Here is a 15,122-nt window from a genome sequence, read left to right on the forward strand (position 1 = left end):
AACTGAAAAACATGGAAATTATTAAGTACAAAAAATATGGAAATTAAAATGAAAATATGACCCAATTCAAGCTGTTTGATAAGAATCAGTGACAGGGGCGGAGGCGGAGGCGGACAGGGTGTGGAGCACCCCAGCCCTAGGGTACCACCATTTTCAGGGCTGGTTTAGCCCCTCTTGCCAGAGGTGGAAGAGATCATTTACAAGTTGGTTCATGAGGGGATTTGGAGTTTAACTATGGCAAAGCTGAAAGAAGTGGAGAACATGACTAACAAACTTCATATTTAAAATATGCTAATGCTTGCTATCTGCTATCCCATTCTGCTGTTTGATGAATGATCCATCACATTGAACCAACTAAAGCTCAGGGATCATTCTCCTTGATTAAACTTGCTAAACTGACTTATTAAATTTGAAGAACTTAAGGATGTCACATACTTCTGATTTTGCTTCCAACAAAAAACTATTTTAAGTAAACTTAGTATTAGTCCTCCTTAACTAGGGTAGAAAAAAAAAAGATATTCATCACCCTATAACGAGGATGAAAATGTTCATTCATATGTATAATAATAGGTTGTTTAGCTTCAAAAAACAGAGGCATTGTAGGCCAAAAAAAAAAAGTGACCCTCAGATTATAACATGATTGAGCCACAACCTCAACTTCCAAAACCTGCATTTCTATCAAATATTATTATGTACAGTAAAATGGTCGGTCTCGGTTGAGTACCTTAAACAGGATAAATATTTCCTAGCAAGGCTCTTTACATTGTGAGGTTAATTCAATCATCAATCAATTTGTAGTGTGTGTATTTCTTTCAATTCCATCTCTTGGAATTTTTAATTCCTTTAGATTTTTGTTTTGCAGCCTGGAATGCCTTCATTTTTTGTTTCTTCCTAGCTTCCTTCTCAGCCTGTTCACCAACAACAACAAATGTAAGTATAAGCATGCCATTCCTCCTCTATTATTATTATTACTCTAATCCATAACCGCTTACCTTTGACAACTTTGATTTCGCCTTCGTTTTTGGTGCTTTTTCCTCAAGCTCCGCCTCCCTTTCAAGCGCTCTCTCTCTCGCATCCAGGTTTTTCTCCAGATAATACTGTCAAACAAGATATTTCGAGTTACAAACCTGAGTGAGATACGAAATTCCAGATGAAGAACAAATACCAAGGGCATGCTTACATTGTAATCGCCTGCATAATCCTGTAGTTGGCCATCTTGGACTTCAATTACTCTATTAACTATTTGCTTTATGAAGTACCGATCATGCGAGACTGCGATTACTGTGCCTTCATATTCTGATATGGCTTCCTGATATACAAATCAGACAGTTTGGCCACCGGATTGGAAATAAATAAAAACTAACAACAAACAGAACGAACCTCAAGCATCTCTTTTGAAGGTATATCTAAATGATTGGTCGGTTCATCCAATACCAGCAAAGTTGAAGGTTTCACCATGAACTTACAAAATGCTAGGCGTGCCTAAATAAAGACAAACTTGAAAGTCAATTACAGATCAAATGAAAAAATAACTTCTACTTGAAAAAAAAGGGATGGCTGTAAGTAACTTCATGAGAACAGGATGACTGTAAGTAACTTAATCTAGTAGAATTGTCATCTCTAGAAACTGTATTACTTTTGGATAATCACGCAACCCTACAGCTACCGTGGCGAAGGATAACAATGGTGGATAAGGATTCAAGATATTGATCTAGATACAAACAGAAGGTAACATGTTCCTAATTACTCTTATGTTCCAGAAAACAATGGACTAACAATCATCATTTTGGCACTCCTTAAGCTTCAAAAAACAGTGTACTCTGCTTTTATAATCTTGGAAGCAACATCCAGGAACAACTATAAGAAAACTTCAATAAAGGGTTCCAAAAGAAATGGACAATTCTTGAAATAACTAGAATTTCTAAAAGGACACGCCAACACGAGATACATAATTTAAGATTATATGAGAGAGCACCAATGAGTTTTACCTTTTCACCACCACTCAAAAGAGAAACCTTTCTATCAAGCATATCAGCTTTGAAATTGCAGCGCCCAAGGAGTCCCTTTATATCATCAATTCTCCAGTCCTCTGCAACTTCTTCTACAGTTTGAAGCACTGTTTTATCCAGATCAAGTGCCTCAGCCTTCGAGAATCATAGATCATACTCAGCATAGCAGTTAAATGTAAAAGAACTACAACGAACCAAAAGAGAAAGTGACAGGAGAATAAGGTTAAATTAGATGGCATTTAATTGATAAAAGTAGCATACCTGGTTTTGCTCAAAATAGTTGGGTAATACATTATGCTCCCCAAGTACAATTTCACCTGCACTTGGCTTCTCTAATCCCATGATAAGTTTCAGTAAAGTACTCTTTCCACATCCATTTGGGCCAATAATGGCGATCTTTTCACCCTTTTCTATCGTAAGATTTGACTTATTAAACAGCACCTGCCACACAAAGCATTAAATGAGTAGAAAATCATTAGAAAGCAGATAACTCAACAATAAGCAGCCTCTACTTTGATGTACAGTACCTTATCTTCATAACTGAATTCCAAATTCTTAATCATTGCAACAGTTCTTCCACTTCTTCCTCTCTCTGGAAACCTGATCTTCATTTGTTTTCTTTGAAATGGTTTCTCTATTTGATCCTCTTCCAGAAGTTTCTCCAGTTTCTGTTATTAGCAACATTTCAGAAAGAAAAAAAGGAAAGGTTTAGTAACCAATTGAAGCCGAAAATAAATAAATAAATAAAGAGAAGATGCCAAACCATGGCTACAACATAAAATTTCAATTGATAAAGTTACAAAATTCATACTTCTGCAAATGATTTAACTTAGACAAAGATAACAACAACACCTAATTGCAAAGATCATCAGAAAAAAAAAGTATTTGCCTCAAAAAAATTGACCCTACATCCATACTTAAGACAGCTTATGTTAGTAGATGTCAAAGGAGATGGAGATTCAGCCTCAATAAATCAATAAATCCCACATTCACATCCACTACTGGAGCCTCATCATATTTTATCCTCTGGATTTGTCTTTAAATTCCTGAAAATTGTGATCTTTGAAGGCAATATGACATTAAGCTTTTCAAGGGTTAAAAAGGGACCAGTTGCAGATGACATCAACCGTATTGACGTAAAACCACTAAAAATATATACTATTTCATACATATATTATCCTATAAAACCTAACTGCATCTTTCCTCGTTTTAGAGCGTCCATTAATTAAGTTAAACAAATGTGGAACATGTCCTGAAACATCAATTATCAGACTAACCTTTCAGAACACTAGCTCAATAAATAACATTATATGTTCCAATGATATCCAAGGAAAAATCTTTTTGGCTCTAGGAAAAACTGAAGCTAATTGTTCTACACTTCTAGCTGACTAACAGTACCTTTTCAGCAGAAGAAGCACGGCCAGAATTCGCTCCTGCACCCAACCTACTTATTAAGTCCTTGGCTTGCTCCATTTCCTTTTGCTGTTTCTCCCAGGCAGCATACTGGGCTTCAATCCATGCTGCCTTAGACAAAAGGAACTGAGAATAATTTCCTTGGTACGTCCTAGCTACACCCATTTCAGTCTCCACAATTTTTGTGCATAGTTGATCAAGAAAGGCTCTGTCGTGGGATATGATCACCATTGGCACATCTTGCTTCTGGAGATAACCTTCAAGCCACTCAATTGTGTCAAGATCAAGGTGATTTGTAGGTTCATCTAGAAGCAACAAATCTGGATCCTGTAAGTGAACAGTCAAATAATGGAGTCAAGAACTAGTGTGAAACCTTGCAATATGTACTTTGTTTATCATTTGAAATCTCAGCATATGTTGTCTAAAACAAGATTATTGTAAAATGAGAGAGAAGTCAAAACTCATTTTCATTCTTAATTTGTGCTCAATGAATGAGTTAATTTTATAATTTTCCAAAATGAATTGCTGATAGTAATTGTTAATAATTCAACTGTATTCAATATTTGACAAGGCTATACAATATACCTGTAGCAAAATCTTCCCAAGTGACATTCTCATCTGCCATCCACCACTAAATGAAGCCACCAACCTATCCGAATCCTCAGGGGCAAACCCTAGCTCCGGCATCAACTTACTGATCTTTGCATCAACCATATTCAAGTCCACAGCTTGTGCTCTTCTCTGCAACAAGTCAAATTCGTCTAATAATCTACCCATGAGGTCCAAGTCCTCCACAGACCCCTCTATCGCCTTTTGTACCCTCTCCAACCTTCCTGCAATCTCCATTTCTTCTTCAAATGCACTCATGAACTCCTCTTTAACAGTCCTACTTAACGAAACCTCAAATTCTTGACTCAAAAACGAAATTTTCATATTGGATTTGGCTTTAATTACATTTCCAGAATCAGGTTCTTCCTGTCCAGTAATAATTCTCAACTGAGTCGTTTTCCCCGCTCCATTAACACCTACAAGCCCTACTTTCTCACCTTTTTTCACCTCCCAAGTGACATCCTTCAAAACAGTGACACCTTTATAGCTCTTAGTTATGTTTTCAAGCTTAATACCTGATGTAATTCCAGAAGCCCCAGTAAATTGCTTTTTAGCGCCTCTTCTATCGAATTCATCAGTGGAATTACTGGAAAACAAGGACTCGATATCAGTATCAGTATCAGGGTCAGCGACGGTGGCAGTAGATAGGCGGGCAGCGATTGTCGTAGTTCTTCTCCGAGAAGTAAAGTTGAGGGAATTGGGATTATTTACAATGGGTTTAGTGAGTATTGAAGATGAATTTTGTTTAAAACGGGATGGAAGAGTTGATGGCCTGGTATCAAAGATGGGGGAACCAGTAAGAAAAGGAGAATGGAGGTCTAGGCGGTGGAACTTAGTGGATAAATCCATGGAAATTTGGAGAGCTGAAAACAGGGAAAGCTCAGAGGAAGTCCCTGAGCCCGTGGTGGAGAAGGAGCTTTTTGATGGATTCCCAAAATGGTAGAATCATAAACTGTCCGTTCATTTATTTTTCTTGTATTTTTTATTTAGTATAAAATTTAACTTGGCTTTTTCTTCTTTCACTCTAAACCCTTCTAGTTATAATATCTTCAATTTTGCCACTTTCCTTATTTTATACGTTTTTTTTTTCAAAATTAAGTATTTAATTATTTTTTTTAAAATATTTTAAAGATTTTTTTATATATATAAATAAGTATCAGTTAATTTATATTACATTTTGAAGACTAAACACTAACATTTGTCATATCGATGTCGACTTTGAACCCTCGCGATTTTGTTCCCCCCCAATCCCGATGGACGGCCACCGCGAACAGGACCTCCGGATAAAGGTGGCGGTCCGCCGCCTCTTGGACCTGAAGTTCCTATGGCTACTTGGAAGGAGATTGCGATGGCGAAAGCTGCTTTGGCTCCTCCGCGAGTTCGAACCGATTTATGTGCCGCTGGTTTGATCAGAATTGAAGTGAACGAGGCGGAACCCCTAATTCCGAAAGTCACGATTGACCCAGAGTTGAAGAGCAAGCTTGCTAGGTCGTGGGAGAAAGCGTTGATAATCAAGCTATTAGGAAGAAATATTGGGTATGTGGCGCTTCAGAAACGAACGCTGGAATTGTGGAAACCGATTGCAGGTACGAGAATGATGGATTTAGGGGAAGGTTTTCATCTTGTTCAGTTTGATAATGACATGGACAGAGATCATGTGATCAATGATGGTCTGTGGCTTGTTCAGGGTCACTATCTCACAGTAAGGTCCTGGTTAGTAGGCTTTAACCCCATGGATGCTTGTGTGGAAAAATCAATGGTCTGGGTACGATTTCCCCAATTGCCTCTATTATATTATGATAAAGATGTGTTACTGGGCCTGGCTGGAGCTATTGGGAAACCGGTTCGTGTGGATGAGAATACCGCTAAGAGAGAGAGAGAGGCCGTTTCGCACGGGTTTATGTTGAAATTGACCTGCTTAAACCTCTTATTGCTCAATTTGAGTTGGAAGGAGAGGCTCAACATGTTGAATATGAAGGCCTGCATTTGGCTTGCACGCATTGTGGGCGGTATGGTCACCTCCGCACTGACTGCTGCTGGCCGAGTGCCATCCCGGTTAGAGACTCAACAACAGCGAATGGAATGGTTCTAGGAGATCAGGTAGCCAAGTAAGAGAATGGGGATTCGAGGATGGGGTCTATTCAAGAGAGTGCAGAGGGAGATGCTAAGAGCAAGGCTCCTTCCGAGCCTTATGGAGCCTGGATGATAGTTCCAAGAAGAAGATTCAGTGGTGCTCTAGCAAAGAAGTGGCCTAATGGAGAAAAGAAGGATGCTGGTTGGAACCAGGGCGTTGGAAATCCGTTTGCTAGTATCACAAATGAGGTTAGACAACCGGCTGAACATAGGAAATTCCAAGGGTTTGGGAGTAATCAGGAAGCTGAAAGTGGTAAGCGTAAGGCCACTGGGAAAGCGCTGGCTCGTAACAAGGGTAAGGGAGCATCCGGCTCTAGGGATAAGGAGAATATTAGACCTATGAATTTGGAGAATGTTAATAGGTTTGCAAGTCTGGATATAAGTAATATGGAAGTGGAGGGGGAGGACTGCCAGATTATAGACGATAGGTGGTTGAATGATGGTAAGGGCAAGAGAACTCGTGTTGATACGGACTCTAGGCCTTTGCTTGAGGACTTGGAATTATAGTACAAGGATGTCAGCCAGCTAATGCAAAGAGGGAATACCAGGCTTAACCAGAAATTGAGGGATCGCTCAGTATTGAGAATTTTGAGTAGTAGTGAAAGGGAAGAGGAGCAAGCTTTGGCTCCCGATACCAGTGCGTAGCCTGGTGTGGTGTTTTTTCTGTTTTTATATCATGAAGATAATAGCTTGGAACTGCTTTGGTGCCGGTGGCACGAGCTTTCAGCGAGCTCTGAGACTTATGGTCCGTACTCACCGTCCCTCTATTCTGTGTCTGTTGGAAACCCGTATCTCGGGTTCTCGAGCTAAGGAGATTGGGAAGACGCTGGGTCTGAATAATGTTGAAGTTGTTGAAGCCGAAGGCTTTAGCAGAGGTGTTTGGGTTTTCTGGGATGAATCGGTTACTAAGGTTGAGGTGGTTCAGAGTAATGTTCAGTTTCTGCATTGCAATGTTTCAGCTAATGACAGTACGGGGCGTCTATCCTCTTTTCTGATGACTGCAGTGTATGTCCGTCCTCAAATGCAGTTCAAAAGGCTGTTCTTCGAGGAGATGAAGCGCCTGAGTGATACAGTTAACATTCTGTGGCTGATATGCGGGGATTTTAGTTGCATTAAAGAAGCGGGTGAAAAGCAGGGTGGCTCAGCGAGGGTTTTGAATAGATGTGCAATGTTTGCAAACTGGATCAATAATCTGAGCTTAGTCGATTTGGGATTTGTGGGGCCTAAATTCACATGGTTTCATGGCTCTTCTCCTCGCACCAGGGTTGCCTGCCGGCTTGACAGAGGCCTGTGCTCGGTTAGCTGGAGATTAAAGTTCCCTGAGGCTATTGTACACCATCTCCACTGCACCCAATCTGATCATATGCCTATCCTCATTGATTTTAGGAACTCCAAGAGACGGACGGAGATCCCGTTTCGCTTTTTAAAAGCCTGGTTAACTGACAACTCCCTCAAGGATCAGGTGGCGCGTCATTGGCAGGGGCAAGGCACCCTAGGAAGGGCTGTCCGAAACTTACAATCGGGCCTCTTGGAGTGGAATAGGCGTTGTTTTGGGAATATCTTCAGGAAGAAGGATCGGGTCTATGCCCGCTTGGGAGGAGTCCAACGCCAACTCGCCATCCAGTGCACGAGTGGGCTCTTACGTCTTGAAATGAAACTTGAGGCGGAACTGGACATTGTGTTACAGCAGGAGGAGGCATACTGGCAGCAAAAGTCACGTATTAAATGGCTTCAGGATGGGGACAGGAACACTTCTTTCTTCCACACTTCTACTGTTATTCGAACTAGGCGGAATAAGATTGCATGGCTTAGAAGGAATGATGGTAGTTGGGTTTGGGAAACTTCTGAGATGAAAATGATGGCTGTTGATTTCTTTAGGAACCTGTATTGGGAGGAGATGCCGGTCAGAGTCCTTTTGAGAACTCAATACACTTTCCCGAATCTGGGAAGTATGAATTGCAGTGAGCTCTCTAAGCCGTATGATTTTGAGGAAGTTCGGCTTGCTCTTAAGGAGATGACTTCGTGGTCTACACAGGGGCCGGATGGGTTGCAAGCAGGGTTCTATCAAAGGTTTTGGGAAACGGTAGGCGATAATACTGGTAATTGTGTGCTTAAAGCTCTTAACCAAAGGATTCTAGAAGAGGGTATGAACAGAACGCTGATTATGCTGATTCTAAAAGTCAGTAACCCGGACAGTTTGGTTCAGTTCAGACCAATTAGCCTCTGCAACGTCAGTTATAAGCTCATAACAAAGTGCATTGTTCATCGATTGAAACCGATCCTCCCTGAGATCATAAGCCCCACTCAGTGCAGTTTTGTGCCAGGTAGGCAAATTACAGATAATGTTATTTTGATTCAAGAAGCTGTTCATGTCTTTGATAAGAAAAAAGGGAAGAAAGCGTACATGCTCTTGAAACTCGATCTTGAAAAGGCTTATGATAGAGTGAGCTGGAGCTTCCTGCAAGATACTCTAAAGATCCTCAAGCTCCCTGAAGGTATGGCTTCCACTATCATGGCTTGTGTTTCCTCCCCTTCTATGAATGTTCTCTGGAATGGTGAGCAGTGTGAGGAATTTACTCCGTCAAGGGGGCTCCTCCAGGGGGACCCTCTCTCTCCCTATCTGTTTGTCTTGTGCCTTGAACGGCTGAACCACCTCATTATAGATGCTGTGGGAAATGGGTCATGGAAACCGGTGCATCTCTCCAAGAATGGGCCTAGTTTATCTCACTGTTTCTTCGTAGATGATATTATCTTAATGGCGGAAGCCTCCCATGGTCAGGCTCGACTGGTGAAGGAGATTTTAGGCCATTTCTGTGATTGTTCAGGGCAAAAGGTGAATTTGGAGAAGTCATGTGTCTTCTTCTCAGCTAACACCGGAGCAAGGATGAGGGATGAAATTGGGTCTGAACTTGGTATACGAAGCACTTCTAACTTAGGGAAGTATCTAGGAGTAAACTTAGTTCATGGGAAAGTCACTAAAGAAACCTATGGCTATGTTATTGATCGAGTGAAGGACAGACTCACAGGTTGGAAGGCAAAGACTCTCTCTTTTGCGGGTCGGACTACTTTGGTAAAATCAGTAGTGGCGGCTTTGTCGGTTTACACGATGCAAACTATGGCCTTGCCCATGAGCGTGTGTAATAACCTGAATGCCCTTAATAGAAAATTCATTTGGGGAGACTCAGACAGAGGGCATAAAGTTCATCTTGTCAGATAGGAGGTGGTGTGCCTATCCCGTAAGCAAGGTGGCTTAGGGATTAGACGTGCGAAGGATGTGAATCTTGCGTTGTTAGCCAAATTGGGATGGTGTATGCTAATAGAAACGGACACTATTAGGGTGAAGGTCTTGCGCAGTCGGTACTCGGGAGATCGGTTTGGGTTGGAGATGTTCCGGAACAGGCGAGTGAAGAGTCAGATTGTTAGAAATTAGGCTAAGGTATAGCAGCGGAAATATAAAAAATTTAGCCTACTTCCTTTTAACCATAGGATCCGTTAATCGTTATTTCATATAAAGAGGGATAAGAAGGAATACCTTTTGATGAACAATCTACCGTTGTTAAAGAAGCGCCCACAATTCTTCTCCGAGATTCCAACCACGAAGTATAACACGGTGAGGTTAAGATGGAATCAACCCTTATGAGATGCAACCAAAATAGATTGCCTCTAATTAACCAACACAAGATCAAAGAGAAAAGGAGATGAATGAAATTAATCAATTGACGGAAGCCGTATGAATTCTTGTCCACGAACTTGGGGATGCGAATTCACTTTCTCTCTCTTAATGTAGGTTTCAAAAATCACATAGAGGGGAGTAGTATGGCTTAGTCGAAATTCACACATTAGGGGGGTATATATAATAACTTGTATCTAAACCCTAGTTAGATAGGAATAGGTTACTTAATAGGAATTCAATTCGGAATAGGATTCCTAATTATTATCTTATAATATATCTAATATATTTGGGATAATAATAAATAACCTAATTGGATAATAATAAGAGTATATTAATCTAATTAAAACTCCTAATTTAATTATCTCTCTTAATTAATTTAATTCACAAACCTAATCAAATTAGGATTAAGGGAATTAAAATAATTCCTAACTTATTATATACAAATTTTGGCCCCCTAATTAAATGGGCTTTACTGGGCTCATTTGGGCTTCCATCTATTAATGACATCCATCTCTCTTTTGGTTCCAAGTCTTATGTGTGATCCATTAGGTTCTTACTACTTCTGGCCGTATGCAACTATTAAATTAATTTCTTCAAGAATTATATTTAATCCTTGCATAACGGAATGATGTACTGAGTATGTTATTGGCAAGTCTGTAATCATTCCCCCAGAGTCCGTTAAGAAGACAGGTTGATTCTATCATTAACCCTTCCGTATTAGTTACAGTATAATTCGATCCTTTATCAACTATATCCTTGAACTGAATCTTATGACTATGGGTGATGTCAAGTCACATATAGCGAGACGTTCATTTTACTTGTTCAGGCCGAGTCAACTCAAATAGATAGGTTAAGTGAAATCTGTATTTCAAGTCTTAAGCTATCACCTTGCAAGGATTTAGAGTCGAGTCTTCCACAAGCGATCCTTGGATATATCTCCCATTAATCGGGAGTGACAAATGCTCAATCCAATGTATAACTACCCTGACATTACTTCCTGTGACACCCAACCTTTGCAGTTCACACCCCAGAGTCATCTCTGTTAAGGATCGTGGGACCACAGGATCAAAGTCTCACATTCAGTAATTCAGGATGACCAATTAACATTCCTTTGAGTCTGAGGATTACTTATACCTATTAATACCAATGAGATGAACAGGTGACAAGGATGAATCTACCCATCCTGTTATCTCAAATCGGATCCCCAATCCTAATGAACGACGTTTCATCGGATCTATGTAACTGTCCAGATATCTATATATATGAAGCTTGTGAGATCAGCTTTCTGTCGGACAGAAGACATTGTTACATACAAGTCTCAACAGTGATATATCAATCCTAAACATATCACTTGACTTGGGGTGGTTTTAAGTTTATTAGTTTATTATAAAGTTTTGTCTCACTTCATGCTTGTATGAACACTTTATAATCACTTTAAACAAACTTACGGATTTCCTTTTATTAGACTTTATTTAGTGCTTAAAAGGGATTGCCTTTATATAGTTATAAAACATATATATCTCATTAAAACAAATGATATAAAGAACAATTCATTTACATTAAGTTTGTATCCTGCAACAATTGTCTATAGGACATTAAACCCCAACACAGATATGGCGGAGCATCCTACAAAGGGTCCCGGTGCTTAGACAAGGGGTAGCTCGGGTCGTGAAAAGCGGAAAGGAGGTCTTTTTCTGGAAAGAGAGGTGGCTGGAGGATCGGGTCCTTGAGGAAGCCGCCATAGCCCAGCCGGTGGAGGAGGAGGGTCAGCTAAAAGTGGCTGATTTTTGGGTGCCTACAGGCGGTTGGGACTGGAATCGCTTGCAAATGTTTTTACCGGCGCCGGTTTTGTTCAAACTGGCCTCTATTGTTATTTTCCCAAACTTATGCATGAAGGATGGCTGGTCTGTTGAAACACCTTTCCACGTGATTTTGATTTGACAAAATTATTTAAGTAAAATTAAATATATTCTAAACACACTAAGTTTAAATGCTTTGATTTATTACACTAATGTGTTTGTTCAATGTTGAGTTAAATTGTTTATAAGACATAAAGACTAAAAGGTTTAAAGCCCAATACGGAAGTCAAAGCCCAAGTCAAACAGATCAAGACAACTCGGCCCGCGTGTGCAAAACGCTGTCGTTATGTACAAAACGCAGCTCAGCGGAAGAAGGATCTAGAAGACCTTCGTTGAACAACTTCGGAATGAAGCTGCTGAGTTGAATCGACAAAGAGTACAAGACAGCAGCTGAGCAAGAACAACTTCCAGACAAAGTGTTTCCACTTTGGGTAAAGTTCAGAAGACACAGGACGCTGTCTAGTTGACCTTACCATAAATGGAGAGACATTCTGCCAAGCTGACTAAAAGCTGCTCAACACTGGCCGAGGACAGAAGATACTCAAATCTGATTGGATGAGAGCTCTGAGCAAGACTGAGTGACAACGACAGGAAGCCGTTTCCCTCCAACGGTTATTTCGAAATTCGAAATGACTGATGCCTCAGACGTCTCTATAAATAGAGCCCTTCAGTTGCTTCATTTCTACACAGAACATTATCAAGCCATTACGCTGACCAAAATTCTACTCAAAGTTCTGTGAGAAAAAGCAAAGCAAATACTTACACCAAATTCTATATCTTTTGTGTAAAAGTCTAGAGTGATTATTCAATCATCTAAGGTGTCTTAGCAATTGTTGTTTAGGACAAATCTTTATCATTTCTAGAGATTAGAAATGAGAGGCTGAGTACTCGGTTATAGTACTCAGCGAGAGATTAGGAGTGAGTAGAGGTATAGAGGAAGGTACTCTTGTTATACTCAGCTTCTAAGTTGTAAAAGGTATGATGCTCTACCGTTAAAGAGCTCAGTAGAGAATTCGAAAGCTCGGAACGTGTTCCGGGGACAGGACGTAGGCTTAGAGGCCGAACCTGGATAAATCTGCTGAGTAACATCTTTCTAACCTTAAACTCCTTAATATATATATTGCTTGCTTAAACAAAACTGACCAAGTAAAGAGGTCACGCTGAGTTGTGAATATTGAGTATCTGAGTTCAGGAATAGACTCAAAGTGCTATCTCCTGACTCAACGAAAGAAGCTGACTTAGTCACCAGTTGACTAAGCTAGTGTATTATTTACTCAGCGCGCTGTGTAATTGTTAGACGAGGTGCCGCGGCCTAATCTCCCGGGCGGACCGGGGGGTGGACAACCTCATGGCGACGTAAGCGGTGATTGGCGCCGAAAGCAACCAATCGTGGAATCAAGCTGCTCGGCAGGGCCGGAGCTCGGAGATATGGAAGAGTCGCCACCCACGAATGGGAAAATGAACACCGATCCCTTACGGGAGACCGGTGTGGGTTCGGAAAACTTGGGTACGAGCCGAGAAGGCTAGCTCCTTTCCGGAGAAAGGCTACTAGGCACCCCGACATCGCCCGGTTATGAACCACCGGCCTCCTACTCAGCATGTTAGGCGATAACGGACTAATCGTATACTTCTTTAAGTTTAAAATTCATTTGAAACCCTTTTCTTTCTCTTTTTGGAAACCATTTTGAGCATATGATATTGAAAAGCCACATCAGTAAAGAATCACCCATTTATGTTTATACATACACAGAGAGGGGGAAGAAAGAAGTGATTTATTTACAACCGTATTTAAATGTTATATTGTGTGTCTATTCTACATTAACTTATTTCCCCAAAACGATGTTTATTACATGGTTCGCACCTTAATCGTCGTTGGAACGATTTAGGTGCGTTTTAAAACCCCATTTGATTAAGCTTACCCGAATCGCCGTTGGAACGACTCGAGTAATTGAAAACGTTAAAGTAAAAGCCTTTTAATAAGAAAACGTGGTTAAACATACAAGTCAATTTTATTTTGTACAAATTCATTAAGAAAGCGATTCAAAATCTCCATTATCAACAAAGAAAACGATTTTGATTACAATGTTCGCTTAATCCGTCGTTGGAACGGACTAAGGTTTTAAAACGTGGTGTTTTGAAGACGATTTGAAATATCAACCAAAATGACTCTATTTATCTACATTAGAGATCTAAGAAAGCTCATTAGCTTAAATAATTTAATTGAAAACTCTCTTTTTGTGACTTATTTCCCCCACTTATTTAATGGACTCTCTAACTATTATAATTACATCAATAAACACATTTAGGCCCAAAAATTAATTTTTCCAAGTGAAGCCCATTTGAAACATGGACTTATAAATAACCAAAAGAAATAATATAGATATATATTTACACATTTTAGCCCAAAAGACATAAAATAAGAGTAAAAGAAAATATACTATCTAATACATATATAAGAAAGAATAATGAAAATAATATATTTATACTTTAAACATAAGAAAATAGTGAATGAAATTCATAAATAAGAAAATAGCATTTATCACTCAAAATAATTTTATTTAACAATAATTAAGATAACTCAAATATACCCCAAAACTATATATATACATAACTAATATAATCCTAATGTCAAAAAGACTATATGTTCATCCCCCAATATCTACTAATTACCTTCCAAAATGTCCAAGTAAATAACATTTAAAATAGAATTTAATGTAATTTAAATGAATAATAATAAAAAAAGAAAGTAATATATACATATACAAAAAATTAGAATAAAAATGGAATACCAATGTCCTAAAATAATTATATATGTTAAAGTTTTAAAACAATTTGAAAAGAATATATTACATAATTATATATATATACTAAGGATTAAAAGTCTAAAAGTTAAGAAAAAGTGACTGAAATGACATTTTTTACATTTTGGCAGATTTACCGACGGAAAATCCGTCGGTAAACAGCATTTAGTGACAGAATTGGCAAATTACAGCAGCACTCCAATATTTTCCAGATTTATTCAAAAGCTTTAAATTAAATCTAATTCAATCGTTTTGGATTTCCGAACTACCAAAGATGGATCATAGTCGAAAACGGAAGTTCCTAAAACGATGTTTTTATTTTAAAACGTTATTTGGAAACCTCTTTTAAATTAAAAACTTATAATTACAACATTTTCGATACCCGAACTACCTTTTTATCGGATCACGGTTCGTATTGGGATATCCAAAACGAGGTTTTTATTTTAAAACAAAACCCGAGTTTTATTTAACACGAAACGAAAATTAAATAAATACGTTAATTAAATAAAACGTGACAAAATAAATAAATAACTAAAGGAATAAAAACAATAGCATAAAAAAATAAATAGAAGGAGAGAACAAATTAAATAAAATAAAGAGTCTAGTCCTCGGATAATACCTTTGA

General features: G+C 39.0%; 1 protein-coding gene across 1 annotated transcript; it reads right to left on the reverse strand.

Annotated features, from left to right (window-relative positions):
* Positions 1 to 516: 516 nt before the first annotated feature.
* Positions 517 to 4,982, reverse strand: LOC136229487 (ABC transporter F family member 5-like). The gene is made up of 9 exons (XM_066018322.1): positions 4,008 to 4,982; positions 3,408 to 3,749; positions 2,537 to 2,677; positions 2,271 to 2,450; positions 1,989 to 2,144; positions 1,381 to 1,482; positions 1,181 to 1,309; positions 993 to 1,097; positions 517 to 908 (listed from the first exon to the last, which is right to left on the reverse strand). The coding sequence occupies exons 1-9, from the start codon at positions 4,878 to 4,880 to the stop codon at positions 813 to 815; spliced, it is 2,124 nt and encodes a 707-aa protein (XP_065874394.1). The 5' UTR covers positions 4,881 to 4,982; the 3' UTR covers positions 517 to 812.
* Between the last annotated feature and the right edge of the window lie 10,140 nt (positions 4,983 to 15,122).

This window comes from Euphorbia lathyris, chromosome 5 (assembly GCF_963576675.1).
Source record: "Euphorbia lathyris chromosome 5, ddEupLath1.1, whole genome shotgun sequence".
NCBI classification, from domain to species: Eukaryota; Viridiplantae; Streptophyta; class Magnoliopsida; order Malpighiales; family Euphorbiaceae; genus Euphorbia; species Euphorbia lathyris.

Bases quoted from the DNA above. Each gene is read 5' to 3' on its own strand.
- LOC136229487 (XM_066018322.1), bottom strand. From the start codon at position 4,880: ATGGATTTATCCACTAAGTTCCACCGCCTAGACCTCCATTCTCCTTTT. The intron at 1,483-1,988 runs GTAAAACTCATT...GTCTTTATTTAG, and splicing joins TTTTGAGTGGTGGTGAAAAG to GCACGCCTAGCATTTTGTAA. The intron at 909-992 runs GTAAGCGGTTAT...GTTGGTGAACAG, and splicing joins CGAAATCAAAGTTGTCAAAG to GCTGAGAAGGAAGCTAGGAA.